Source organism: Triturus cristatus, chromosome 3_2, assembly GCF_964204655.1.
Source record: "Triturus cristatus chromosome 3_2, aTriCri1.1, whole genome shotgun sequence".
NCBI classification, from domain to species: Eukaryota; Metazoa; Chordata; class Amphibia; order Caudata; family Salamandridae; genus Triturus; species Triturus cristatus.
The window spans coordinates 944401238-944427986 of NC_140584.1; the positions used below are offsets into that span (position 1 = coordinate 944401238).

The 26749-nt window shown below is 45.9% G+C and overlaps 1 protein-coding gene across 3 annotated transcripts in view; it reads left to right on the plus strand.

Annotated features, from left to right (window-relative positions):
* The window catches only part of USP32 (ubiquitin specific peptidase 32), a 1392279-nt gene that overhangs the window by 921128 nt on the left and 444402 nt on the right, over positions 1 to 26749 (plus strand). For 2 of the 3 annotated variants that reach the window (XM_085649439.1, XM_085649440.1), the window contains one exon: positions 11416 to 11533. In XM_085649439.1, coding sequence (XP_085505565.1) covers positions 11416 to 11533 — 118 coding nt within the window. Of the gene's footprint in view, positions 1 to 11415; positions 11576 to 26749 lie in introns of all 3 variants that reach the window. The other variant, XM_085649438.1, reaches the window with a different exon arrangement.

Here is a 26749-nt window from a genome sequence, read left to right on the forward strand (position 1 = left end):
TGGTTCTTGTACTCCTAATAAATATATCTCTCTGACTGGACCTTCTCCCCAGTCAAAGAGTCATACTCTTTCAAGTCGCCAATTATGATCGGGTTCCTGAAGGAACTGATGCATATGTTTCCACCAACTCCCTCTGTTATGCTCAATAGGATTTGAGTCTGGTTGTTGAACTTTTTATTGGATACTCCTTTTGAGCCCCATCACAGCTGCCAGTTAAGACTGTTACAATCCAAGACATTTTCCTCAGTAAGGTGCATCAGTGTCTGTCTGTCTGCCATTCACATGTTTGGACGAACGAGCCTTCCGAACTAAAACAGCTCTCTATCCTTCGAGGGCGATGTGTTACCCTTCCTACCTTTTACCTTCTGCCTCACCCCACCAAGGAGCAAGAGAGATTACAGCTGCTGGACCCAAGGAGAGTAGCCAGTTTTTATATTGACTGCACCCAAGAGAATCAGGTCGACAACCAGCTATTTGTGTGGTATGCAGGTTGCAAGAAAGGCAAGACCATCTCACTGGATAATTTGGTGTTTCAAGATGAGCTACACCCTTGTCAAGAAGACATTGCCAGAGGAAATCCATGCGAACACCACCTCAGCAAAGTTTTTTACATCAGAGCTCGCAAGGTATGTTCCCCTGGCTGAGATATGTTGTGCGGCGACACGGACTTCTCTTGACACCTTTGTGAAGTATTGTTGTTTGGATTCTGAGTTGGGAAGTGATGGTCATTTTGCATGCTTGGTGAATTTGTTCTTTCTTGTTTCATCACTTCTTCGGGTCCACCACCTGGTAGTGATACTACTTTGGAGTGTATTCAATAGATGAGAAATCTGCATGTGGAACTAACCATCGCAAGAAAAAGTTACTTACCATCATTAATGATCTTTCTGGTGAATAGTTTACCTGCAGATTGCTCACAGACCCCACCTACCCCCGTGTTCTGAAGGGTGGTCATACATTATTACAAATAAGATTCTATTTTAGATTGTTGCACTGCATCAAGTTGGTCAGTTTCCTTGTCTCTGCCTGAGGATATTCAGCATGGGTGAAATCTGCAGCTATATAGAATATACATCAGAAAGAACGATACTGAAGGTAAGTAACTTTTTCATTGGATGAATCACACAGCAGGGCAAAGCATTGTACAGGCAATTGCTCTAACAAAGCTTCAGATGTCTTCATAAGAATAGTCTCAATCTGGGTATGGTTTTTGACATGTGGGGCTATTAACCAGTTGCTCTCTTTTCAGCTCACAAGAACAAAATACACCTGGTTTAGTCAAGTAATATGCTGAAGAGGGAGCTCCTTATGATGTGTTAGGTTTAAGTTTCAATTGTTTGTTTGCTTTCGAACAATTAAAATAAAATGAGATTATGACTGAATGGCTCCAAATTGTCTTAGAAAGATCTGATACATAGGTCTTCGGCTTTTCAGGGTGAACATTGTCAGTCGAACACTCTTCCAATAATTTCTGTTGCCGGGAAGGGGTTGTCTATTGCACCTCACGCCTGGACTGACACATTTTTATATTTGCCTCCCACATTTTCATATTTGCCTTCTAAGACGCATCTGTCTTTTATGATGCTCTGTTATTTTCAAAGCTAGATTTAAGAGCACCAGATTGTCAATAAATATAGATAGATGATGTTCCCAGATGGGATAGTCGGAAACATGTTTCCAAGGCACTGAATTCTGCTTCTCAACTTCATAAGAAAGGTTTGCACATGTCAGCATTTAGAGGTTATTTGCCAGCCCTTTGCATGCTTCTAAGAAAACCTGGTAGTGCTTTGATTTTTTTTAATTCCACTAGTGTCTTCATTTTAAAATGTTTACATGTTATTGTTCAGTCGACTCTCTTCCAGGTATTGGCTCAGTTAATGAACCTCTCTTTTGAGTCATTGCGAGGCATTCTTATAGAAATATATAATTCTATACCTGCTACTCTACAACAACATTCTAGGGGTGACAGATCAAGTCCTTTTTCTGTGAAGCAGCTTGTTAATGACCTAGAACTTGTGAGAAGCTTATCATGTTTCAACACATTGCATTGTTCTAATGTCAAGTGTCCTGCGCTTTCCTGGTGGAAAACACTCAAGCGAGTTACAGGACTTATCTCTGGATTTGCCATACATACTCTTTTCAAAAGGCAACATGACAAAATATAAAGCTCTTATTTCTTCTTAGGGTAGTGACTGAATTTCTGCTTAACCAATTCATTTTGTTCGCTTTCTGTCTCTATCGATCTAATGTGGAATAGAAAATGCAGAGGTTAGATCCCAATAGGACTTTGACACTAGATTTCTCGATCTGTGACTATTGGATGAACAGACTGCTTTTTTGTTTCAAGATTAATGATCTTATGCAAGCTGTGAGGCACTTCACAGGATTCTACCCGAGGAATAATTGCACATACAAACCTTCTGCTTGTGTAAACAATTGTTTTACTTCTGTAATCAGCATGTATGAAAATGTATTTGAACATCGAATGCCCCAAAGACAGCCTGCACCTCATCTAGTTCCGGATATCCAGCGCCTACCTGAAGCTCAACCCACAGACATACCTGTTATTTTCCAAGAACAAAAAGGCAGAAAACGTATAAACCAAGCTCAGTGCTATAAACCTTGATAGCTGCTAAACCCAGTTTTCACCAAATTCCACGTCACCTGGATTCGTTCTAGAGACCAACCTCATGCTAGGGAAACATACTGCTGAAAAATCAGATGACCTGATTGCAGGTCTCTTCTAAAGAGGTTCAAACCATTTCTTCTTGAAAGTGATTTCAGAACTGCTGAGCAATACATTATACTCTCACATCTGGGTGGCAGCATCCTTTCTCCATGGCTTCCTAGATTCCACATTGTCCCCCAAGGGCATCTTATGTGCTACAGCCCGTCTCATCCAGGACCTGAAGAAATTATTATATCACCTCTTCCTGAGGGATCTCCATTGTTTCATTTGATGGTGCGCACCATCTTCAAAACCAGCTGCATCATTTGCAAAGCCATAATGACCAACACCCCCACTTATCTTGCAGACAAACTCACCATCTCTAGTGGCTCTTGGCACACCCACAGCCAGGGCACTACCAGAATGGAGACTAATAAGTGTTAAAAAAGAAAGCAAAGCAAGGCTGCAGAACTTTTCCTATATATTAATAGCCATGCTGCAAAATATAGGTAATACAATGCTTACAACTTCATCACTTGCTGTGCTCAGGCTGATTTGCAAATGATGTATTTATTCAGTGCGTTCATCATGTCGTTTTTCTGCTGTGTGCTTTTGTGCATGTTAGTTTAGTTTAGGGGAAGCCATAGAGAAGGGTTGCTGCCACCCAGAAGAGCGAGTATGATGGTTTGTACAGAAGTTCTGAAGTCACTTTGTAGAAGAAATGGTTGTAACCTCTTTAGAAGCGCTGGTACCAGAACGATTGAGATTTTTTTTTTTTTTTCAGATTTTAGTTTATTGATTATTTTGGCGCTTGTGACTCCTATATTTATGAGGAGTTCTTTGGGTAAATGCACACTGAGAAATAGCTTTCTTATGTCTTTTAGTGTATTTTATCAGTGCAGTAACGGATGATGGTGCATTGAAGGTTATGAAATGGAAAAACCTAAATGGAGGCAATGGTGAAATTCAAAGCAGTTGCTGCCAAATTATCTGAATTTCTAGTCACAAAAAGTGGGGTCCTGATCTTATGACTGAATACTGCGTGGTAACCTGGGCTATGAGGCATAATGGAGGGATGGACATGCGCTATATACAGTCTGCATTGAGTTCACCCGCTTTGAACCCGGTAGAGAGAATTATTTTTGTAAATTGGTAGGGCCAAAGGTTCCAACCCCTCTTAGTTTGGTAGCAGTTGCATGTGACTTTGGTGACCTCCCATGGATCCGGTAATTGATTTGGACCGACGCTGTATGTGCCACTGCGACCTCCCCCCTGCGCCAAGACTCCTGACACCGCTGGTGCCTGCTCCATTCTTATTCCTAGCAAACCAGCATTGGTGGTTACTGATGCCGATTCCAGCGTCTACTGATGCCGATTCCGGCGCCCATAGCCCCCTTGGGTCCTAGGTCGGTTCCTCAGCCTCATTTTGAAGGGTTAGGAATGGAGGAAGATTTGGGGGGGTTGCTGGGCTCTTTGCAAGACCAGCCTGAATATGAAATAGACTGGTATGAGAAATTTGGTGAGGCCAGTGGACTGGATACCTCTCCAGATACTGGTGTGCTCTCTCCCCCTACCGTGGCTATGGAGGCGGGAGCTATTCAACAAGGCCTTGACTGATGTCCTTCTGGGAACATGGCCCAAGCCCAGCAAAGGGGCTCCTGTGAATAGGACAATTGCCCCCCGCACCATCGCCCTGCACCAGGTGAACTAAATTTCCTCACCATCCACTCTACCCCCGAGAGCTTGGTGGTACAAGCCTCTACCTCACAAGGTGCGTTCCCTTCTGCACCCCCAGACAGGGAATCCAAGAGGGTGGATAGTTGGGGTAAGAAACTATTTAGTTCCTCCAGCCTTCCATTGCGGTCGGTGAACACCGCATGCCTATTGGGCCATTATTCCTACGCCCATTGGTAAACGGTTAAGTGCTGCCACAGGTCCTGGAGGAGGCCCAAGCTATTCTCTCCAAAGCGGTATCAGACGGGAGAGATGCAGCAAAGTTTGCCATGCGTTGTGGGCTTGACACAACCAACTTGCTAGGCAGAGCGATGTCATCACATGGCTGTTCAACGCCATGCCTGGCTGAACATTTCTGACTTTTCTGGGGATGTCCAAGCTTTTCGCATGGATGTGTCCTTTGTGGCACCTGTCTCTTCGGAGACAAAGCAGACATGGCCCTGGAGCGCTTTAATGACTCACAGGCTAAGGCCACGTCGTTGGGCCTCTCTGTGGCCACACACCCCCATCTGCTTTTCGTATGGGGGTTTCAGATGCGCCAGCCATACCCCAGCCGCAAGGCCATGCAAGTTCAGCAACCTTTACACAGCTGTGGGCGCTGCTCGATCCGACCCCGTGGTTCAGAGGTCGGGGCAGTCCACCACCCCCTCTGCCCCCCAGCCTCCAAACCCTTCTAGTCCGGCCCTTCGAGATCATGGGTGGCCAGTTGGTGGCAGGATCAGCCATCACCTTCACCACTGGCAAAACATCACGTCGGACAGGCAGGTTCTTCAGATAGTCCAAAGGGGCTACTTACTCCCCTTCGAAACTACCTCTCCCTCTATGCCTCCAGCTTACGACCGGCTGACGGAGGATCACCTGGCTTGGCTTCAGGAGGAAGTCATGAGAGAGGGTTCTGGCGCCAGAAGTAGGCTGTGATTGCTATTCCCGCTAATTTCATGGTCCTGAAGAAGGAAAAGGGCCTGTGCCCTTTAGCAGATCTGCAAGCCCTCAAATATTCTTTCAAAAAAGGCAAAGGTCAAGATGCTCACTCTAGCTCAGGCCTTGTCTGCCCTGGACCCAGGAGACTGTATGGTAGCGTTGGACTGCAGGACTCCTATTTTCACATTCCTTTCCTGTCTGCCCATTGGCGTGACCTAAAGTTTGAGGTAAGTCACGGGTACTTTCAGTTCACCGTGCTCCCCTTTGGCCGTACCAGTTCCCCTCGGGTGTTCACCAAGGTGATGACAGTGGTCGCAGCTCATCTGCGCAGATCAGGGGTGCCAATCTCGATGACTGGCTGTTGAAGATGAGTTCACTCCAGGCTGTCTTCTCCCATCTCCAGACTATAGCAAACCTTCTGCACTCTTTGGGGCTCTCTGTCAACGTACCAAAGCCACTTTTCATCGGAGCTGTTCTGGATACAGTGCAGTTTCGGGCCTCTCCTGCCGAATGGCGAGTCCAGGTTATTCAGGTCATGATAACGATGTTTCAGCCTCTATTCTGGATTTCCTGCTAGTGACACAATCCAGTTGGCATATGCAGGCTCTGCAGTGGGACTTGATGTTTCATTGGGTGCAGCATCATAGGAATCTCTCCGACATGGTCCAGATCTTGGAGAGAGCTGCACAGGACCTACAGTGGTGGCTAACAGACCGTGATTGGGTCAGAGACAGACACCGCTCCCTTCTCTAACCAGACCATACAGTCGTGATAGACGTGTCAGTCCTGAAATTGGGCCATCTGGAAGAGGATGAGATAAGAGAACTCTGGTCTCCGGCAGAATACGGACTCCACATCAACTTGCTGGAGTTCCAGGCGAGTCGCTTGACATTGAAAGTCATTCTTCCTTAAGTCAAGGGAAAGCTGGTTTGTGTGTTCACAGACAACACCACCACCATGTGGCACAGCAACAAATAGGGCAGGGTTGGTTCATGGACCCTTTGTCAAGATGCCCTACGTCTCTGGATGTGATTGGAACAGCAGGGCATTTCCCTGGTGGTTCAACACCAGGCAGGTTCTCTGAACACCAGGGCGGACGAACTCAGCCGTCGGTGCCTAGCGGATCACAAATGGCATCTCTATCCAGAGGTGGTGCAAGGTCTCTTTCAGCAGTGGGGAGCGCCTTGGTTAGATATGTTTGTCTCTGCTGAGAACGCGCAATGTCAACAGTTTTGCGCACTGGAGTTTCCAAGGCAGTACACGCTCGGCAATGCTATTCGTCCAAATGGAGCTCAGGCCTCCTGTTCACTTTTCCGCCAATATACTCCTGTCCATAGTGTTCAAGAAGATCAGGTGCGACCAGGCCCAAGTCATTCTTGTGGCCCCGGACTCGGCACAGAGAGTCTGGTATCATGAGCTTCTCCAACTGAGCATTGATTTTCTGATCAGGCTGCCCCTTCAGGAGGATCTTCTGTCACAGCAGCACAGGGGGGTCCTCCACCCAAACTTGTCAACTCTACGCCTTTTTGTTTGGAGATTGAGTGGCGGCAGTTAACAGCATTCAACCTTCCTCCCGAACTCTGTAATGTTATTTTGGCAGCCAGGCATCCCTCTACCAAGACCGTGTATGCCGTCCAGTGGCACATATTAGTAACATATTGTACAGAAAGATTGATTGCTTCCCTTTTTCAAGTCCTTCTCTTTATTTTGACCCTTGCCATGTAGGGCTCTGCTCTTGGCACTATCAGAGGGTACCTTTGGCCCTCTCTGCATTCTTGAGGCTGCCAGACAAACACTCCTAAATGCCATTTTGTAATCAGATTTCTTAAGGGGCTTGTACATATGTTTCCACCTGCCTAATTCATCATGCTTCAGTGGGACCTTAATTTCGTTCTCACCTTCCTTGTGTACTCCATTCAAACCTCTTCACAACTGTCCCCTCCGGCTGCTTACCATCAAAACTGTCTTTTTAGTGGCAATAACTTCTGCCAGAAGGTTGAGTGAATTGCAAACTCTTGTCATCTAAGCTTCCATTCCTGACCCTCTTCCCTTATAAGTTGGTGCTTCGCTCTAGGGTCTCTTTCTTACCAAAAGTGCTAACACCATTCCAACGTGGGGCAATCTGTCACCTTGCCCAATTTGTACACTCATTTGCACCCGTCTAAAGAAGATCAACTCCACCGCTTGGACCTAAAAAGAGCGTCGTAGTTCTACCTTGACCGCACAATAGAGTGGCGGGTGGATGACCAAATCTTCATGGGGTACATGGGAGTGAAGAAGGGTCTTGCAGTGCAGAAAAGGTTGTCTCTCGATGGGTCATCTTTTGCATTAAAATCTGCTACGTTCTGGGAAAAAAGCAGTCTACTGAAGGCACAAGGGCTCCTACTACCAGAGTTAAGGCTGCTACCATGGCATTGCATTGTGGAGTGCCAGCCCTCGACCTTTCTTAGGCAGCAATGTGGGCATCACTGCACATGTTCACCAAGCACTATTGCCTGTACAGCCAAGTCCGCAGGGACGGCCTTTTTGGCCGCTCTGTCCTGCAGGGATTCCTGGTTAACACTTGTCCGTAGTGCCTCCTCCGAGAATGGTATTGCTTGGGTATCTATTCAAAGGTAAGGAATCGGCAGGCTAGATGTCTCTATCAGATGGAAAAGTTACTTACCTTCGGTAATGCCTTATCTGGTAGAGACCAGATTAAGCAGCAGATTCCTTACCGACCCACCCATCCTTCCCACTCTGCGGACATATTTTTATGGTCAGGTCTGTTCCCTTTCAGGGCCCTAAGTGTTCAGAACCCACCAATGCCAGGGAACTTCATGGCTCCGTGCTTCTGGCGTGGAAAGTAGCTGACATCAGCGTGCTGAGGTGGCGCCTTTGTAAGTGACGCGGACATTGCCACGGCAGGGATAACGCCAACGACGTCTCGCGGAGCAGACCAACGTTACCTACCTGCGCCCAAGTTTATTGCTTGAAGTAAAATCTTCCGGTTCCAGTCTGACGCCTGTGAAATTCAAAGGTAAGGAATCTGCGGCTAGATCTTGTCTCTACCAAATAAGGTGTTACCGAAGGTATGTAACCTGTCCACCTATCTCAGGTAAGTTCTGAAGTTGAGTAAAGTTCTCAGTTGAGCAAAATTCAAGAGGGGAGTGTTCAAGACAGGTATAAAGAACCTTACTATCAAATTTCTTGTCTGCTTCTTTGATACCTAATTTTTATGCACTGTACTACAAAGAGTAAGGGACTAGTCTTTCCTAGATTAAACTTTACTGAAAGGAGTCTTTGGTTCTAAGGTTAATCTCTTATATTTTCTTGCCTCGCATCCAATCTGTAATGAGTTGTTCAGGTTAAAGGTCTGGCATCAAGCTTTTAGATCTCTAAGTTGTTCTGTTGAGTTGGTATGTGCGGGGTCTGCACTAACCTTACTCCTGCAAATTGGGTTGATGCTGTTGTATTTTAAAGGAATGGAATTGCAGACTTCTCATTGACATCCTTGTAACTGTCTGCATTTGTCCATTGTGAGTATTCCTGTGATATGTGCCCTTTAGAGCGCTTCACAGTAGCACGTATGGTTTTGGAGCACATTGATTTCGCTGCCTGTAACCAGTGCACACCATGTGCTGCTCCTTTGTCATTCCTGGTTGGACCATTTATGGCATTTATTCTGGTTGCCTGTAACCAACACAGGAAGTGTGCTGCTACTCTGTTGCTCCTGGTTGGACCATTTAGGGCACTTTTGTCTTGTAGCCAGTAACTGGTGCACGCTATTGGCTGCTTCTCTGTCACTCCTGGGTGAGTGCAGAGGATGTTTATCTTGACTGCTTGTAATGAAGGTACACCATATGCTGTGCCTCTATTGCTCCTGGGTTGACCCTATGGCCATTTATTCCGTCTGTAACCCGTGCAGGGCTTAGCGCTGCTCTGTTGCTCAAGGGTGGACACTTTATGGCATTTTTTCTAGATGCCTTTAACCATTGTGTGCAATTGGCTACTTCTATATTCTAATCCTCAGTTGGTTACCAATACATGCCACTGCATTCCTCTCCACTTTCTCATGGGTGGACACTGTCAAACATTTGCTCTGGTTGCCTCTGTCACCCGAACAGTGTATAAGGAGCATTTACTATAGCGGAGTCTCCTCCTTTTCAGGCCAGTGGGTGAACTTCAATATTGAGGTCGTCTTCTGTGGCTGGCTGTGTGCAATGCATGCTCTCTTGTTGCTCAAGTAGAATTATATTGAGCATCTGCCTCGACTGCCTGTACCAAGTGCATGCTGTGGGCTTCTCTGCTATCACTCCATGTTGGATCTTATAGAGACCCCTTAAACAACTATAACATTTAATGTGAGGTGAAGCCAAGCTTCAGTTTAATACTCTTGCAACTAACCACACTCCCTCACGGTCTAGCGTGACGGAGTGTTTGGATGAGAGTGCATTTTGCCTCCCTGTTGTGAATGTGATCCTATATAAATGCATTAATAGTACAAAAACATTCAGCAAAACACAGGATTAGCATTGCATAGTATTGCTCTTCAATTTACTATGAATTTCTTAGCAAGCAAAACTGGGAGCAACTTTGATAGTTCTTGTGGCAGATTGAATTAAGGATGCCAATGTGCTTTTCTGTTTCCTTCACAGTTTGCTCATTTGGTCTTTCAATCTTTTTAAATACTTCAGAATTGTAGATAATGCATTCTTGAATTGCGTCCCTTGTTAATTTTCTGTGCCTTTCTGGACTATTTTATAGCCCTCCTGTCCTGACACGTGACCTTTTGTTCTCCGGTATAGTTCCACAGAGAACTTCTTTTATTATTCAGATATACTTCTGGCGTATGCAAGAGTCTTGTGCTTTTACTTTTTGACTTAAATTGGAGCCCCCGGTGACAAATGTATCAGTGTCAATTCTACCTGAGGTAGTGTCACTGATCCCCGGTAAGGGGAATCCTGTGTCTGTAATTCTGAAGCACCGGGGAGTCCTTAATATGCACCTAAAAGCAGGTGAAGCATTACCAAACAGTCCAAAAAGGCGATGGTCTGTGGAAGCAAGCTGGAGTGAGGACCTTCAGCATTTACAGAACAAGAGCTTACTTATTCCCTTCCCAATTTCTCAGGAGTGCAAGGACCTTTACCGTATTTATATAAAATCCCAGATTGGTTTCTGCTAAATTAATTCAGTGGCAGAGGGTTTGAATCAACCCTGGATGCCGTATGCCATGGCTGAAAAAATACATAGCTGAGAACTGTGGTTAGTGCCCATGTAAGCGGGGTAGAAAGTACCCAGTGATCCACCTATTGATGGATTGTGTATTTTTCCTTGAGGAAAGGAAGATGATTCTCCAGCCTGTTTAAAAAAAAATATGGGATATGGTTGAGGGAAATGGGCTTAAACTTGATATGTTGCCTTAGATTCCAGGAGGCAGCCATTGCCATTGGCCAATATCTGTGCAAAATTATAACGTATAATGGCAGGTCTTCTTCCTCTTAGTGTCTCAGACCTGCGTCTATACCCGCTAAGGGTCTGCAGAGATATTTCTTGAATTGCAAGGCTTTTGCGGACTAAATTAGGAGGATGCCCTCATTATGACATTGGTCTTGATATGGGAAAATTGGTTTTTGTTAGCGAGGTTAGACTGAATTAGACCTGTGTGGATTGCGATAATTTGGTTCTGCACAGCACAGCCTATAATGCTTTCTTGTTGATGAAATTATTTGCACGCTGCTGGTCAATCTGCTGCACTTTCAAATATTTTAGTTTCTGTGGAATAATGGGCTGCTGACTAGTTAATAGTTTTTAGCAAGAAGATATTTGAATTTTTATACTGTTTTGTATTTATCTTAGTCTGGTGACACATGTTGGTCGAATTGATTCAGATAAGTTCTATGTACCATTGATTTTATGATGCGTAATTGTGTATGTCCATGAATTGGGTAATGTGCAATATTTCTGTAAGAATGTATTTCTTGAAAATAAAGAATTATGACTTGACTACAACTGAAATGCAGCCTATTTTTTCCTGAGATTTATACAAACCAGATAACTCAATATTTGTTCATCTACAAGCAAGATACCCAATTTCATTTAATCCTTTCTAGGTCATCAAAAACAGCAACACGAATCTGGCAGAACTGGAGCTGTTTCCCCGCTACCTACTGTTCTTGAGGCAGCAACCTGCAACCAGACAGCAGCAGTCTAACATCTGGGTGAATATGGGTATGATGAGCCTGAGAATGTTTCCTCAGCATTTACCCCGAGGTAATGTAAGAATACAGCAAGAATGAAATTGCACAGCATCATGCACGGGGCAGTTCGCCGCTACTGTTGCTTCTACCCAATCATCTCTGTTGACTACAGTATTGGTAATCGGTGAAACTGGAGGGACATTTAAATCCAAGATCATGCACAAGTGCAGAAACAAAACCAGACACCAGAACATTTCAAACCACTGAAAGAAAGCCAATTTGATCAGCAAAATGTTGATGCTATTCAATGATCATAATGTAAAAACACAATAATACTACATATATGTAGAAAGTAAATCACCATAGTAGATGGAAGATCAAAATACACAAACATATTAGAGCCTAAAATAATATGCACACCTCTCTGAATGTCACTCTCTCTAAATTAATCTTTCCTTCAAGGCTCTGTGAAAATATCTAATAACCAGTTGGAGGACATCACATATATTTTTGTCCCTAAGTTTCAAATAGTTTTGATAAATTGAAATATTAATCCTGTAACAAGCCTCTATGAATAGTGACAACAGCTGTTCAGCAAGTCTCTGACTTCCGCTGTAAAAAGTCTGCACCTTTAAACTGTCTGCAGATTATGGTATGAGAATTTGCTTCTACATTAGGCATGTTTCTGCTGTACCTGCTAAAACTAAAGAAACATTCATCTTAGAAAGTGGTTTGTTCGGGTAATAAGGAGTTCAGATCACACACTTAGGATAGTAGATCGCCATCTGGTGTTGGGCTCGGATGCTTGCAGGTTGTTGTTGTCTTCAGAAGAAGTCTTTGGTCACGAGATAGGCGACTCCTCCCTTGGACTACAGTGCGCATGGGCATCAACTCCATCCTCAGATTGTTTTTTTCCGCCACTGGGTTCGGATGTAACTTTTCCACTCCGGTTGAAAATCTCAAATACAAGCTTTTCGAAGCGAAAAAACTTCTAGAACTACATCGAAGCACCTTTACTCGGCATCGAATTCATCGGCTCGATTCCGGACGTCGACGCGGGCTGCTGGGCTTATCCATGCCGTAAGGCCTACTGCTCATGGAAAGGACGCCGTTTAAAAAATGCCCCCAGTGTGGAGCAAAATTTCTGCACAGTGACCATCACAAAGTTTGCAACCTGTGCCTATCACCGGAACACGACGAAGCCAGCTGTCCAGCCTGCGCAGCATTTCGATCCAAAAGGACCATTCGGGATCGAAGAGCTTGACGCCATATCATGGCACACAAAACAGCCCCGGAACCAGAAAACATCTTTGATGAGGGTCCCGATGTCCCGGAAGAAGATTCTGAGGAACTTCAAATCATCTCAGAAGCAGACGACTCAAACGACCCCATTATTCCTGGGCAACGCGTGAGTACCACTGCCTCTGCCACCAACCCCTCCAAAACCAAAGGCATTGGTCAAGACTTTGCCAGCCGGCCTCAGTCGAGACCGAAAACACCCTTCAGAAGCCCCGCCTCCGGGCTCGGCTCCGAAGAAACATAAGCCTTCCGGTGGCTCGGGCCCGAGCAAGCCGCATGTACCTTCGGCACCGAAGACAAAAGACCCCTCGGCGCGGAAATCGGATCCGCCACCCTCGGCACCGAAAACCTCGAGGCCCATAGATAAACCGGCACCGAAACTTCCCAAGCCGAAAGACTTAACTGCGGCACCGAAACCTTCATCAGCACCGTAACCTTCATCGCCACGAAACCTTCATCGGCACCAAAACCACCGGCTAAGGACTATAATACACCTCCTAAAGCCAAAGACTCGACCGATCAGCCAAAACCTCAATCGGAACCGAAGAAATCGGCACCAAAATCTGTTCCTGAAGAACAAGAACCTTCCCATCCAGATCCAACAAAAAAAAGGATTACATTAATCCAAAGACTGGACATGTCACTGCAGTGCCATATAAGAAACGGAAACTGGACACAACACCTGCCCCAGTTCCTATAAGAAAAAAGGGCTCTGCAACATCACCTATTTCTCCTTCCTCTCCCATACGACATTCTACCCCACCCCCTCTGCCTACACCACCCTTACCTCTACCATCCCCATCACATACACCATCTCCACAGGATGATGATGACCTAGGGGAGGGGGTGATCCTGGTGATCCTAATGATCCGTTCACGGATCCAGATACCGCACCATTGGATGATTGGGCATACCCTCTACCAGATATGCCTGAACCTACACCATATCCCTCCAAACCATCACCTCCAGATGACCATCTGGGGTTTGGACAACTAGTAAACAGGGCAGCACTTTACCATGGCGTCACCATGCACTCCGATGCACCCGAGGAAGATTCCCTCTTAGACACGTTTGAACAGTCTCAGAAAACAGTACAAATTCTACCTATGATTAAAGGTGTCACAAAACACGCCACAGAAGTATTTAAAGACCCCGTCAGTGCCAGGGTGCTTAACCCAAGAATTGAGAAAAAATATAGACCTGCCCCAGAAGATCCTTGTTACATCTAAGGACAGCTCCCTCTAGATCCTTTGGTCGTTTCCAACGCAAGGAAACGCGCAAACTCTCAAACCACGGGAGATACACCACCCCCTGACAAAGAATCTAAATTATTAGAAGCCTCTGGCAAACGAGTAGCAGCACAGGCTGCTAATCATTGGCGTATTGACAACACCCAAGCCCTACTAGCACGCTATGATAGGGCTCACTACGATCAGCTGGAGAATCTGCTACAACACCTGCCAGACCAATACAAGACCCAGGCAAAGGACCTTATACAAGAGGGAAAACTCATCTCAAATGCGTCAATTAAATGCGCACTTGACACCGCAGACACCACCTCTAGAGCAATAAACACAAGTGTACTCCTCAGACGCCATGCCTGGCTACGCATTTCAGGCTTTAAGCCAGAAGTACAAAGTACCATACTCAGCCAACCATTTAACCAAGAACAATTATTTGGGGCAGCAGTAGACACTGCAATCGAAAAAATGAAAAAAGACACCGAGACTGCTAAGTCCATGGGAGCATTGCAGTCTCCACAACCACGCGGCTTTCGGCGCTCCTTCTACAGAGTAGCCTTCAAGAATATGGGAGCAGACACCTCCTCTACCTTCAAAACCTCTCAACAAACATCCCCCAGCAGAGGATATTTTAGAGGAGGATATAGAGGAAACAACACCAAGGGACGAGGTCGAGGCAATACCAACACTCGTACCTCCCCCGCCACAAAACAGTGACTTTCCTCCACTCCCTCCAGACCATTCCACTCCAGTCGGGGGAAGACTAAAACAGTTCCTACCTGTATGGAACTCCATCACAACAGACAAGTGGGTAAGACAAATTATCCAGTATGGTTACTGCCTGGAACTCACCACTACCCCCCACACATACCACCCAAGCAGCGTTCCATGTCACCAGACCATCTCACGCTCCTCAAACAAGAGGTTCTCTCACTGCTTCAAAAACACGCAATAGAGCCAGTTCCCTTACAACATCAGGGTACAGGGGTATACTCACTGTACTTCCTAATCCCCAAAAAGGACGGGGCTCTAAGACCAATACGCGACCTCAGGCCCCTAAATCTGTATATAAACTCAGATCATTTCCATATGATCACTCTTCAACAAGTGCTCCCACTACTGCAACAAGGCGATTTCCTTGCCACACTAGATCTCAAGGACGCTTATTTTCACATTCCCATACATCCTGCTCACAGGAAGTACATACGGTTTATGGTGGACGGACAACACTATCAGTTTACAGTCCTTCCATTCGGGGTGACAACTGCGCCCAGAGTATTCACCAAATGTCTAGCAGTTGTAGCAGCGCATCTCAGAAGACAACAAATTCGTGTCTTCTCGTATCTAGACGATTGGCTAATAAAAGCCAACTCATTCAACAAATGCATTCTACACACTCACCAAACTATTCAACTCTTACACAGCTTGGGATTCACAATAAACTATCCCAAATCTCATCTCCAACCCTCCCACATACATTAATATCTGGGAGCTACCATAAATACCTTCAAAGCCCTGGCATATTCCAGCCCAGCCAGGATAGCCATTATACAAGTTCTGATCGCAAAATTTCAAACCCAACACTCTCTTCCAGCAAGAGTGTTCATGCAACTCATAGGCATGATGGCGTCATGCATCTTCATTGTGCCTTATGCAAGACTACAAATGCGTCCCTTGCAAGAGTGTCTAGCAAGTCAGCAAGATCTGGTGTTGGTGGACAGCCGCTCACATCGCTCTCTAAAATGGTGGAACACAATAAACCTGTCCAAATGGCGGCCGTTCCTCGAGCCTCTTCCACAAATAGTGCTAACAACGGACGCATCAGTCACGGGATGGGGAGCCCATCTCCTAGGACACCCCACTCAGGGCAAATGGACCACTCAACAGAAAGTGCTCCATATCAATTACCTGGAACTACTGGCAATATTCCTAGCACTAAAATGATTCCAAATACATCTCCACAACAAGACTGTCCTCATCCGTATGGACAACATGACAGCCATGTATTAAATACAAAAACAAGGAGGCACACATTCTCTCCAGCTGTCCCAGCTCGCACAGAACATCTGGAAATGGGCTATTCCCCAGAACATATACCTACTTGCAGAACACCTTCCAGGGGTTCACAATCAGATTGCCGACCTGTTAAGTCGTCAGACTCAACAGATCCACGAATGGGAATTACACCCACAAGTCCTAATCCCCTTTTTCCAACGATGGGGCCAACCAGGCATAGATCTGTTCGCCACACACGAAAACGCAAAATGCCCAACCTTGGCCGCCAGGTTTCCCCACCCACAGTCGAAGGGCAATGCGATATGGATGAACTGGTCAGGCAGATTTGCGTACGCTTTTCCGCCTCTCCCACTCATTCCATTCGTGGTACGCAAGCTCCGGCAACAGTCTCTCAAACTGATCCTAGTAGCTCCCACATGGGCACGCCAGCCCTGGTTCACAACGCTACTGGAACTCTCAAGTTCCACACCAAAAACGGCGCCTCTCCCCGTCCTTATTAACCTAGAACCATGGAGAAATCAGACACCCAGATCAACTGAATCTAGCGATCTGGCTCCTGAAGTCCTAGAGTTCGGTTACCTCAACCTACCACCAGACTGCATGAATATTATAAAAGAGGCCAGACGACCTACCACTAGAGCCTGCTACGCTGCAAAATGGAAAAGATTTGCCATTTACTCCACTAACCATGATATACGCCCACTGGATGCATCCATCCAGAACATCATTTGCTACTTACTACACTTGCAAAGATGTAATTTAGCGTACTCATCCATACGTCGCCACCTAGCAGCATTAGCAGCCTACTTACAAAATCGACAACACTTGTCACTATTTAGAGTACCTGCGATTAAAGCCTTCATGGAAGGCCTTAAGAGAATTATTCCGCCCAGATTACCACCTTCCCCAGTGTGGAATCTAAACATTGTTCTTACAAGGCTCATGGGACCCCCATTTGAACCTATGCATAAATGCGAACTGCAGTTCCTCACATGGAAAGTGGCTTTCCTTATTGCTATCACATCCCTTAGAAGGGTAAGTGAAATCCAGGCTTTAACCATACAAGAACCATTCCTACAATTACACCGCAGCAAAGTGGTTCTTAGGACAAATCCCAAATTCCTGCCAAAAGTAATATCTCTGTTCCGTCTTAACCAATCAGTTGAGCTACCAGTGTTCTTCCCAAATCCAGACTCGGTAGCTGAAAGAGCTCTTCATACCTTAGACGTTAAAAGAGCCCTGCTTTACTACATTGACAGAACCAAATTATTCCGCAAAACCAAACAATTATTTGTTGCTTTCTCTCCACCACATAAAGGCAACCCCATTTCCAAATCCGGGATAGCCAGGTGGATAGTTAAATGTATCCAAATCTGCTACCACAAGGCTAAACGCACACTATCAGATCCCCCTAGAGCGCATTCCACACGCAAAATAGGGCCTTCCATGGCATTCTTAGGAAACATTCCCTTACAAGATATTTGTAAGGCAGCCACATGGTCTACAACACACACCTTTACTACACACTATTGTGTTGATGTGCAAGCAAAGCAACAAGCTTCTGTGGGTCAGGCTGTCCTTAACTTTATTTAAAAATGCTGCAACCGATACAGGTGACCACCGCTAGGGGAGACACTGCTATATAGTCTATCCTAAGTGTGTGATCTGCAGCTCATATGCCTCGAACGGAATATGCTACTTACCAGTATGCATCTGTTCTTGGCATGTAGAGCTGCAGAGCCACACATGCCACCCACCTCGCCGGGACCTGTATCTGTTCCAGCAGCGTCTTACTTGGACATTACACATGGACATCTCTCTCTTTTCTACAAACTCCATCATTTCCCATCATGGCAAAAAACAATCTGAGGATGGAGTTGATGCCCATGCGCACTGTAGTCTAAGCGAGGAGTCACCGATCTCGTGACCAAAGACTTCTTCCGAAGACAACAACAACCTGCAAGCATCCGAGCCCAACACCAGATGGCGATCTACTATCCTAAGTGTGTGGCTCTGCAGCTCTACATGCCAAGAACAGATGCATACTGGTAAGTAGCATATTCCTTTCAGTAAACAACTCATGGATTTTCTGATTTAAAATAAATAAATATGTAGATGCATTAAAAATGGTTATAGGTTAGTAAAAAGAAACACAAATAATTCCTTTTGCTGTGCTATTTAAACTTTTCCCTTAAAGGTGCTCTGATTGCACAGTCATTTGCAAACTAAGTCATTATATACATATGCCGAATATATAACTAAGCTCTTTCTTAACAATCTTGTGCATATCTTGGATCTTTGCTGTGTTTACCAATTGGTAGAAAGTCTGTTCCAAGCATTCATTCTTTGGATAGTCAGTAACTGCATGCTTGGGGCATGAGCTGCCAAAGCCAGTTATGTTGCAGCAGGCTCTGTATCGTGTGAGTCACTGTCTGCACAATTCCAAAGTCTCTAATTCAAATAAATACGTTTTACAGATACTCTAGATTTGTTTTTAATTTGGCTTTTTGTTTTTGCTTTGCACTAATTTGTTCAATCAGTAATCACTTGGGTTACACATTTGCAAATTATGCTTTCTTGCTGTAATCTTACAACTAATCGCCATCCGTAATTGGAAATAAAGGCTTTTTGGTGTGTGTTGAAGGGGGCAATTTATGGTAGCTTTGCTGCAAGTAAAATGGTAATGGTTTACCTTTCCTTTTCTTCATTATTGCCAATTGTGTGGAAATAGGTCTTAAAGTTATAATATGTAAAAACCCCATCTCTATTATTTACTTTCTAGCCAGTTCAAGCCGTTTTCACTTTTTGTTTAGGGCACCCATTTCCATGTGATGTTAGTCACTTTCTACTAAGAACATTTATATTCATATGAAACTGTTATATTTTGCTTTAATTTTGCCAAATGCTAGGCCACTGAAGTTCTATGTCTTGGCTCTCTCTTCTTCATTTAATGCTACTTTCAAATTCTAGTGGGAAGACTGAAAACTGTTACTTCAAGTTGCTGACAGTACAGCTATGCACAGTCAATACTGGCGAATATTTCCCCTGTAAGAGCAAGTATAGCTATTTTTGCCTGTCATGCTTACATCATAAGGAATACTGAGGCTTTCTCCTATCTAGAAGCCAAACCATGTATCTTCCCCAGTCCTCCTCCTGTATTTATCTGTAGATCCAGAGTGCCTCTGGGTCTTTTCCTCTTATTACAAACTCTGTAAGGTTCAACACATCAGTGCTTTGGATTTGGGGACGGTGGTAGACTGTCTATCGGGTTTTAGGTTTGTGGTTTGAGGGAATGCCTCCTGGGACTGAACAGAATACTTGCATTCCACCTGGCCATGCCACTTGCGTTATTTTCTAACGTTCTAGCACTATTGGAAAGCTTCCCTTGTTATTGACAGTGTATACCAATCCATACCTGGATTACAGATGATTGGCGCACCCTCCCTCCTTATTCCAGACAAGAGTGTCAAATTTGAGGCCGGTGTACTATTTCATTTTGAATTTTATTGAAACTAACCCTATCCCAAGTCTAGACAGGCCAGTAACAGCACTGCCAGAAAAATTATTCCAGCCACACATTGTGTGGGAGGGCATAGTTAGGGGAGAAGGCGTTTTTTCTCAAACCTTTCACCCCCTCCCAAAAATAGTTATGAAAAAAATGGGACAAATAATGTCTTTCACAGTACAGTTTTTCAAAAGGACTTGAAGGAAATTACAATTCCCGGAGCAGTTTTTCTCACTGGCAGAAAACCATGCAAGTGCTTAAAAAAGGTTTTTGGCTTGTTCACAAGAATATGGGTGTACAACAGTCAAGTGTGTGTGTCACATGAGAAGCATTTCCTATCTGATACAGTATGTTTTACTGGAGCAAATGCACATAGAAAATCCTCTGTCTGGAGGTAGCACCAAAGTGAGCCAGCATATGTCACCGGGCTGCAGGAATAGAAGCTAATGCAAATTTGAAATACAAAATATATGTTTTGCTATTGCATATTTGAAACTTTTTTGGAGTGCCCGAACGAAACATAGGGCCTGATTTAGATCTTGGCGGTCTAAACCACCAGCCCGTCGAGGCGACGGGCTCCAGCACTTTGTTGGGTTGAGGGAGTCCCGCCCGCCGTATTTAAAAGTATACGCGATACACAGAAGACCACAGCGGTCTTCTGTGCTGGCAACCCACCCTCCATTGCCAAGCTAATTTGGATGTTCCCATTGGGCTGGTGGTGGTCTATCGGCCAAGGTGAAGACAGGGGGGTGACCGTGGTGGTTGGGGGACAAGTCATTTTACTTTTTACGTATAACACATATATGTTGTGTTTGTAGGTTACATGTAGTGACCCCATGTTGTGCATTCTGCACTGCACCCCGCCAAAATACACACGCCATGCACTGTATACCCACACACACACCAAGTACACTAACCTTAGAGTCCGTAAAAACGAGGTGCTGGTCCATTGCGGTTAAGGTGCACTAGGACAGGAGAGACCTGGACGAAGGTGAAGAGTAAGAAATTGCAGCATGTACCCTGAAAAAATGTGAGTTTGCACCCCTTTTTGCCAACTCAAAGTTGGAGGGATTCCCGTTGGAATTCCCTTCGAAACAAGCCAGTACCAGATATACAGGCAGGATTCCTGGCTGGAGTCCTTCCACCGCCTGCTGCAGCCTACCCTGCTGAAGCGGCAGAGATCGAAGTCCTGGCCGGACTGCGGCCATCTTCTCGGCCATTGTACTCCAGCATCTAAATCAGGCGGGCGTACCGCCAGGTAGATGGGCGGAAAGACTGCCAAAAAAGCACACTCCGTCGCGGTCCCGCCATGACCTACATCAGCCACATAGCTTTTATTCATTTATGATATCATAAAATGTTAACTACTCGTGTAATTAATTTTAAATGTACCCACATATATCCCAACATACCCTTTTCAAAATTATATACTCTGACTGTTGGTTCTCTGTGACACAGCATCCCAGATTTTGAACTGTAAAGCCGTATTCAGCCTTCCATTGAAAGCATTGGAGTGTATTGCTTTTAGAGCAGAGGTCTTCAAACTTTTTTTGGTTTGAACCCCCCAACCCCAAATATTTTGCAGTCAGGCCTCCAGCCAAATCTTTATGAAAAGACTTAGGGGAACAGGAGTGGTAGATCTGAGCCCAGTGGGTGGGGCTTATGAGATCATTTCAAAGGCACTGGTGAGCAAAAGAACGGGGGTGAATGTTTGATTTGCTCTGCATTCCGTACATCATCTGTGTCTCTTTTGCTTTCTCGCCTTAAGTGCACCGGGTATGCCCAGACATGGGTCCCGGGCTCACTGTGCCACTGGATTCAAGCTAGCCTGCCTGATGAGGGGTGATGCCCTGAAACTGGTCCCTGGATGCTTGTTCCCGGTCCAGGGAGGACCTGGAAAGGCAGTTCGGTCTGGACTGTTCCCATGAGGCACAGGGTCAAGACTGATTTGCATATGGCTGGGTCTCAACTGGGGTGGCATGGTGAGCAAAAGAATGATTCATTTAACACAGATATTTTGACTGGGGGTGAATGTTTGATTTGCTCTGCATTCCATCCATCATCTGTGTGTCTTTTGCTTATTGTAAGGCAGTCATAATTGTGATACAGTGGTCCCTTAACATTCCTATGCCCCAGTGCTACTTCACCTGCTTCACTAATGAGAGCGTACAAAAAGTGATGTATGAACTTCTTGAATCAATCAATCAAGGTTTGTAAAGCGCAACTACTCACCCATGAGGGTCTAAAGGCGCTGAGGGGGACCAGTGGGGGCTCTGTTGAGTGCTGGGGTCTTTCGAAGGACCAGGTCCTGATGTCCTTCCTTGAATTAATCTCAGCCACTGGTAATTAGTCAGGGCACATCTGAGTCCATTGTTAATTTGCACACCAGTTTGGACACATTGACCTAGGCCCGGTCGTTTGGCAACGATCTGTTCTGGACCTAGTGCTGAACTGACAGGGACACAGCAAGCACACCCTCATAGTGACTGAGGACTTCCTCCCTTTCGTGAGTTTCATGCGTAGAGTATGGTGTTGGCAGGGTACCATGGTTGGTGAATTATAGTGTTTTTTTTTTTGTACCTTTGCGATATGAATGTGCACTTACAGACCCATTGATTTAAAGTTCCACTGCTAACAATTACCCGTAATACTGAACATGACATCCTGTGTGTTGTGCGTGTGTCCTAGACGTGAGTGTATGCCGTGTACAGGTGATACAGACCTGCAAGTTCCATTTTGGAAGCCAGCAGCCTGGTCCAGAGTCCTAGATGGAGGAGATGTTGCTTTCTCCTGACAGCATAGGTGTGTTGTTGGCATCTGTTAGATGGGAGGGGAAAGCGCTAGACGCTATGATGAGAAAAGGGGGATAGGCTTTCCATAGAATGGCCAAAGCCCTTCTTGACACATTGGGCTGTAAATAACTCTGACTACGGCTGCTCATAGTTAGATGGCAGAGCTTACAGAGTGGAGCATTTAGTATCTGCTGTCAGGGAAAGGAGCCCTTTGAAGGGGCACCGATTCACGTCTCTCTTCCTGATCTCTGTGAAGAGTGGCATAAAAGCTGGGTGTAGCCTACTTTTATTCTCTTTGTACTTTGGTGGTGGGAACTCTACCTGGAGACACTCTTGCTGGACAGAGCATGTGTTCAGACAGAAGGCATGCCTTGAAGATGGCTTGCCAAGAACACAAGAAAGGGGAACTGACCCAGACTGGTTCCAAGGAAGCAGACCTGGAACACACATTCTCCATCTATGAAAGCAGTATGATGATGGGAGCTCAAGACCCATCGTTATCCCTATTTGTGGTCTCTCCTTCCTAGGAGGTGGTACTCCGCTGAGTAGTTAGGGACAACTACTCCGCTGAGGGTTGGTGTCTCACTGACAGCCAACTTCCCAGAGTTGAGGGAACATCGCCGGGATTCTGTTCTAAAGGAGGAATTACTGGACTTCCTTGGTGCCAAGATATCCTGCCTATGAAAGACGGAATGAAGAGCCAACCCTGCAGGAGGAGAGGATTATGGAAGGGACTTCTGTAACTGACTCTGGCCTATCGTCCATCTGACAAACTTACTAGGAAAGTAGAACAAAGGACTTGCGGTCCGGTGGTTCAGGCAGCGTGACTGTCATCATTCATTCTCGTCCTAACCACCAGGCACCTGGAGCAGTGTGCCCATGTGGTAGGTCTGACTGAAGCTTAGGTAAGTACCTGCTAGCGGCCTGTGTGCCCCACAAGCAGACTGCTTAAATGCTGCTCTGCCAGTAGTGTCGTTGGATCAGAGACTATGGATAAGCATCAGACCACATGCAGATGTTATGGTTGCCTGACAGAGAAATCTTCCTTCGACATAGTCAACAAGGCTTAAACTCTGAGACTTCAGGAAGTGAATTTGTCTCATTCTCCTGCAGAAGCCTGGTTAATTTTGAAGAATTTCCTGGACACCAAAGAGCTCTGACACTGCACAGGTGCGTCACTGAAAAATGGGAACTGAAGCCAGCATGGCTGGTCAACCATGTATAAGCAAATATCATCCCGTTCTAGACAGGAGGAGGCCAAAATGGATTTGGGCGCCACCACCTGTGGCACTAGGAGCAACCACTTGAGGGAAATTTCATGGATCAAATCTGGCAGCTAGGGATATTCATAGGGGGACGAATCCCCAGGAAGACTAATTATCAGACTCCAATCAGCGGTCCATGGGGCAAGCAGGGGCTACTAAGCCACAACTGTAAGGGTTAAGGTATTTTTCCCACTTGTGTCCCAGGGCCTGCAAGTGGTGTCTGGGGCTTGAACATAATCTCCTGTACTCCTGTACTTCCATGCTATTGAAAGCCATCCGGGAGCAGGAAACTAAACTATTTCTGGCTAAGGACACCCCAAGCAGTCCATATTCTCTTCCTCCGGTAAATGTACTGGCAGGAAATGATCCTCCAATGTGTCCTCCTGCATGAAGCATAAAAAAATACCATAAAAAGTAGAAGAGCTCTTCTTTCTCGAGGAAACAGTCCCACTTGTGGAACCATTGAGAAAGCCAGCAGTGCCAGTCTCTTCACCATCCTTCTCAATATTGATTCTGGTTCTTGAAAAAACCTCAAACCAGAGTTTCTGTCTCCATTTGCCGACCAGTCACAGGTTGTGGCATTTCAGCAGGCCATGGTCGATATTTTCAGGGTTGCCCCTAATCCCCCTAGGCCTCTTATGGCTACCAGGGGTGGGCCCAGACCCTTTAGGCTTAGCAATTCTGTTGGCTCCGACTACGACGCCAACTGACTCTATGCCTCTACAGGCGCCATCATCCACATCAGTTCTGCGGAAGTCACCTCTGCCCAAGGTGCCAGTAGACCTGTTTTATCACAGATAATGAGGTGATCTCTAACACTGCCTTTGTTGTCACCTCAGCGATAAAGGATTATTTGGGTGGCTAATGAAAAGTTGAAAGCCTCCTTTGCTTATCCTCTCCCCAGAACTGAGAGGTTTGTACACATGGAAGAAATCTTCTGCTTGGATTCAGATGTGCGTGGAGAAGAATGATACGGAGGCTGGTAAAATTCTCTCTCCTTATGACACAAATGATGATCTCTAATGGATATTCAAAATGCCAGTGACCTTGATAACACCCCCTGAAGTAATTTCCTTCATCTTTCGGACCTACTGTCTGATGAAGTTTGCATGTTCATGGCTGTGGTCTGTAAAGCACTAATGTTGCCCCTTCTGTGTGCTGAATCAAAGTGCAACCTTCTTACGGACATCCTAAAACTGAATTCTTCAAAATTGGATCTTTTATATATTCACTTGCTTGAAAAATTCCCCGTCGTCTGTAAATAGTGTAAAGATATACAGCGTACCAGTATGCAGAGTAAAAAGTCCATTGGCATGAAACAACATAGTCTCTTTAGTAGCACATCCACCTCATTTAAAAGATACCAAACATGAACCAATGAGGTGGACGCTTATGCTCTTCAGCTCCTCCTAGAGGCCACAATAGCTCAGATTTCTACCGCAAGTCTTGTGTGAGGGAGTCCCTTGGCAGAACTCTGCTCTTACCCTTTGGTAAACCTGAAACTGTTACTATTTTGGTCTACCCTGGGTTTGAACGAGCCCTATCTTCAGCACCGGGGTACTGTGTGTTTTTAGGCAAGATTACTACTTTCTGCACTAGTGAGATCTTTTGTTCTGACAACTGTCACCATGGCTGACAGAGAGAAGTCATCTCTATTTACTCTTTGTTCATATTGTGGTAACAAGAAGATTTACACAGGTTATCTTGTATTTATTGCCTTGATATGATAGACACTTCTTGCCGCAGATTCTTTAGCTTAGAATTATCCCCAGGTGTCAGGCTGGGTCCAGAAATGTTTCTGGAGCAGTACCCCTACCCCTGTGCGCCAGTAGGTGACGTCGTCCAGCTCTGCTTGGCATCGGCTCCATCATCTGTGCCCGAATTGAGGTGTGCGGTGCCTAGCTAGGCGACATCCCAGCGCACTGGCATCAGTTCTTTTCTTTACACTCCAGTCAGCGCAGATCCGGAGAGAACTACGCCTTCAGCCACTTTTTCACTGACCTTTTTTGATTTTTGTTGCAGGTTTTTTAAATCTTTCTCCGGGTGTGGTTGGGAAGTCCACTAGGAAAGCTGGCTTAAAGCCCTGCGGCACCTGCCACCGACAAATGTCACTGATGGACTCGCATCGTGGTGTCTTGATTGCGACTACGACATAAAGACCTGTGTAGACTGCTGTGCCATGCACCCCGAGGCTTTGGGGAGCAGTCCTTCAAGCTCCTTGCCGCTCAACGTGTGAGGTCTCGATCCCAGTTGAGAGGAAGGTCCCAGGATCAGTCAAGGAGCCTTCGATGTTCGTTGCAGTCAAAGTCGTCTGGGCATTTGGGTAAGTTCCACAAGAAGAAAGAGAGTAAGAAGTCGGAGATATCTTAGACTTCACCCCGTTCGTCGAAGTCATTCAATGAGACGAGGGAGTGTCATCATTGAAAGCCTGGCTCTGTGGTTGAGCCTGCACCTGGGCCGGCTCTGCGCCTCCCTAAGTTTCCTGGAGCCGAAGCAACCTGAGCCCAACTCTGCAAATTTTATGAGGTCATGCACCTCATATTTCGGCGGCCAGCCCTTGCTGGTGCACCTTTGGGCCCTGCAGGTTTGGGAGTGGTCCCTACTGGTTCCCCGCTGGTGGGTTCACCTCGGTGCCAGTCAGGCCCCTTGGATCCACATATGGATCTGGACCGATGCCAGTTGTACTACCTTGACCTTCCCCAACGTCTTTCTGTATGTCGCCGCTCCCAGCACCTCCATCCCCATTCTCATCCCAACTTGCCCGACTCCAGCGCTGGCTGGCACCTTGCTCTCCAGCCCAAAGCCTGTACCCTGTTTCCACAGCTAGGACTTGAGGAAGATTGGGGGGGGCACTGGACCCCGAAGAATATCTGCTCCTAGACCCACAAGGACTGGTGTGTGAAACTGTCAGACGCCAATGAACTGGACACCTCCCCAGATACTGGCATGGTCTCTTCTACTACCATGGCTATGAAGGAGGGAGCCTCCTTTGCTATGTTGGTGAGAAGGGCAGCCGAAGTCCTGGACCTTAGGCTTCCCTCAGTGGCAGTCTAGACTGACTTCTTGACAGAGGTGCTTCAGCCAGGAGTGACCCCCTCAGAATCGCTTCTCCCTTTAATAAAGTCCTTT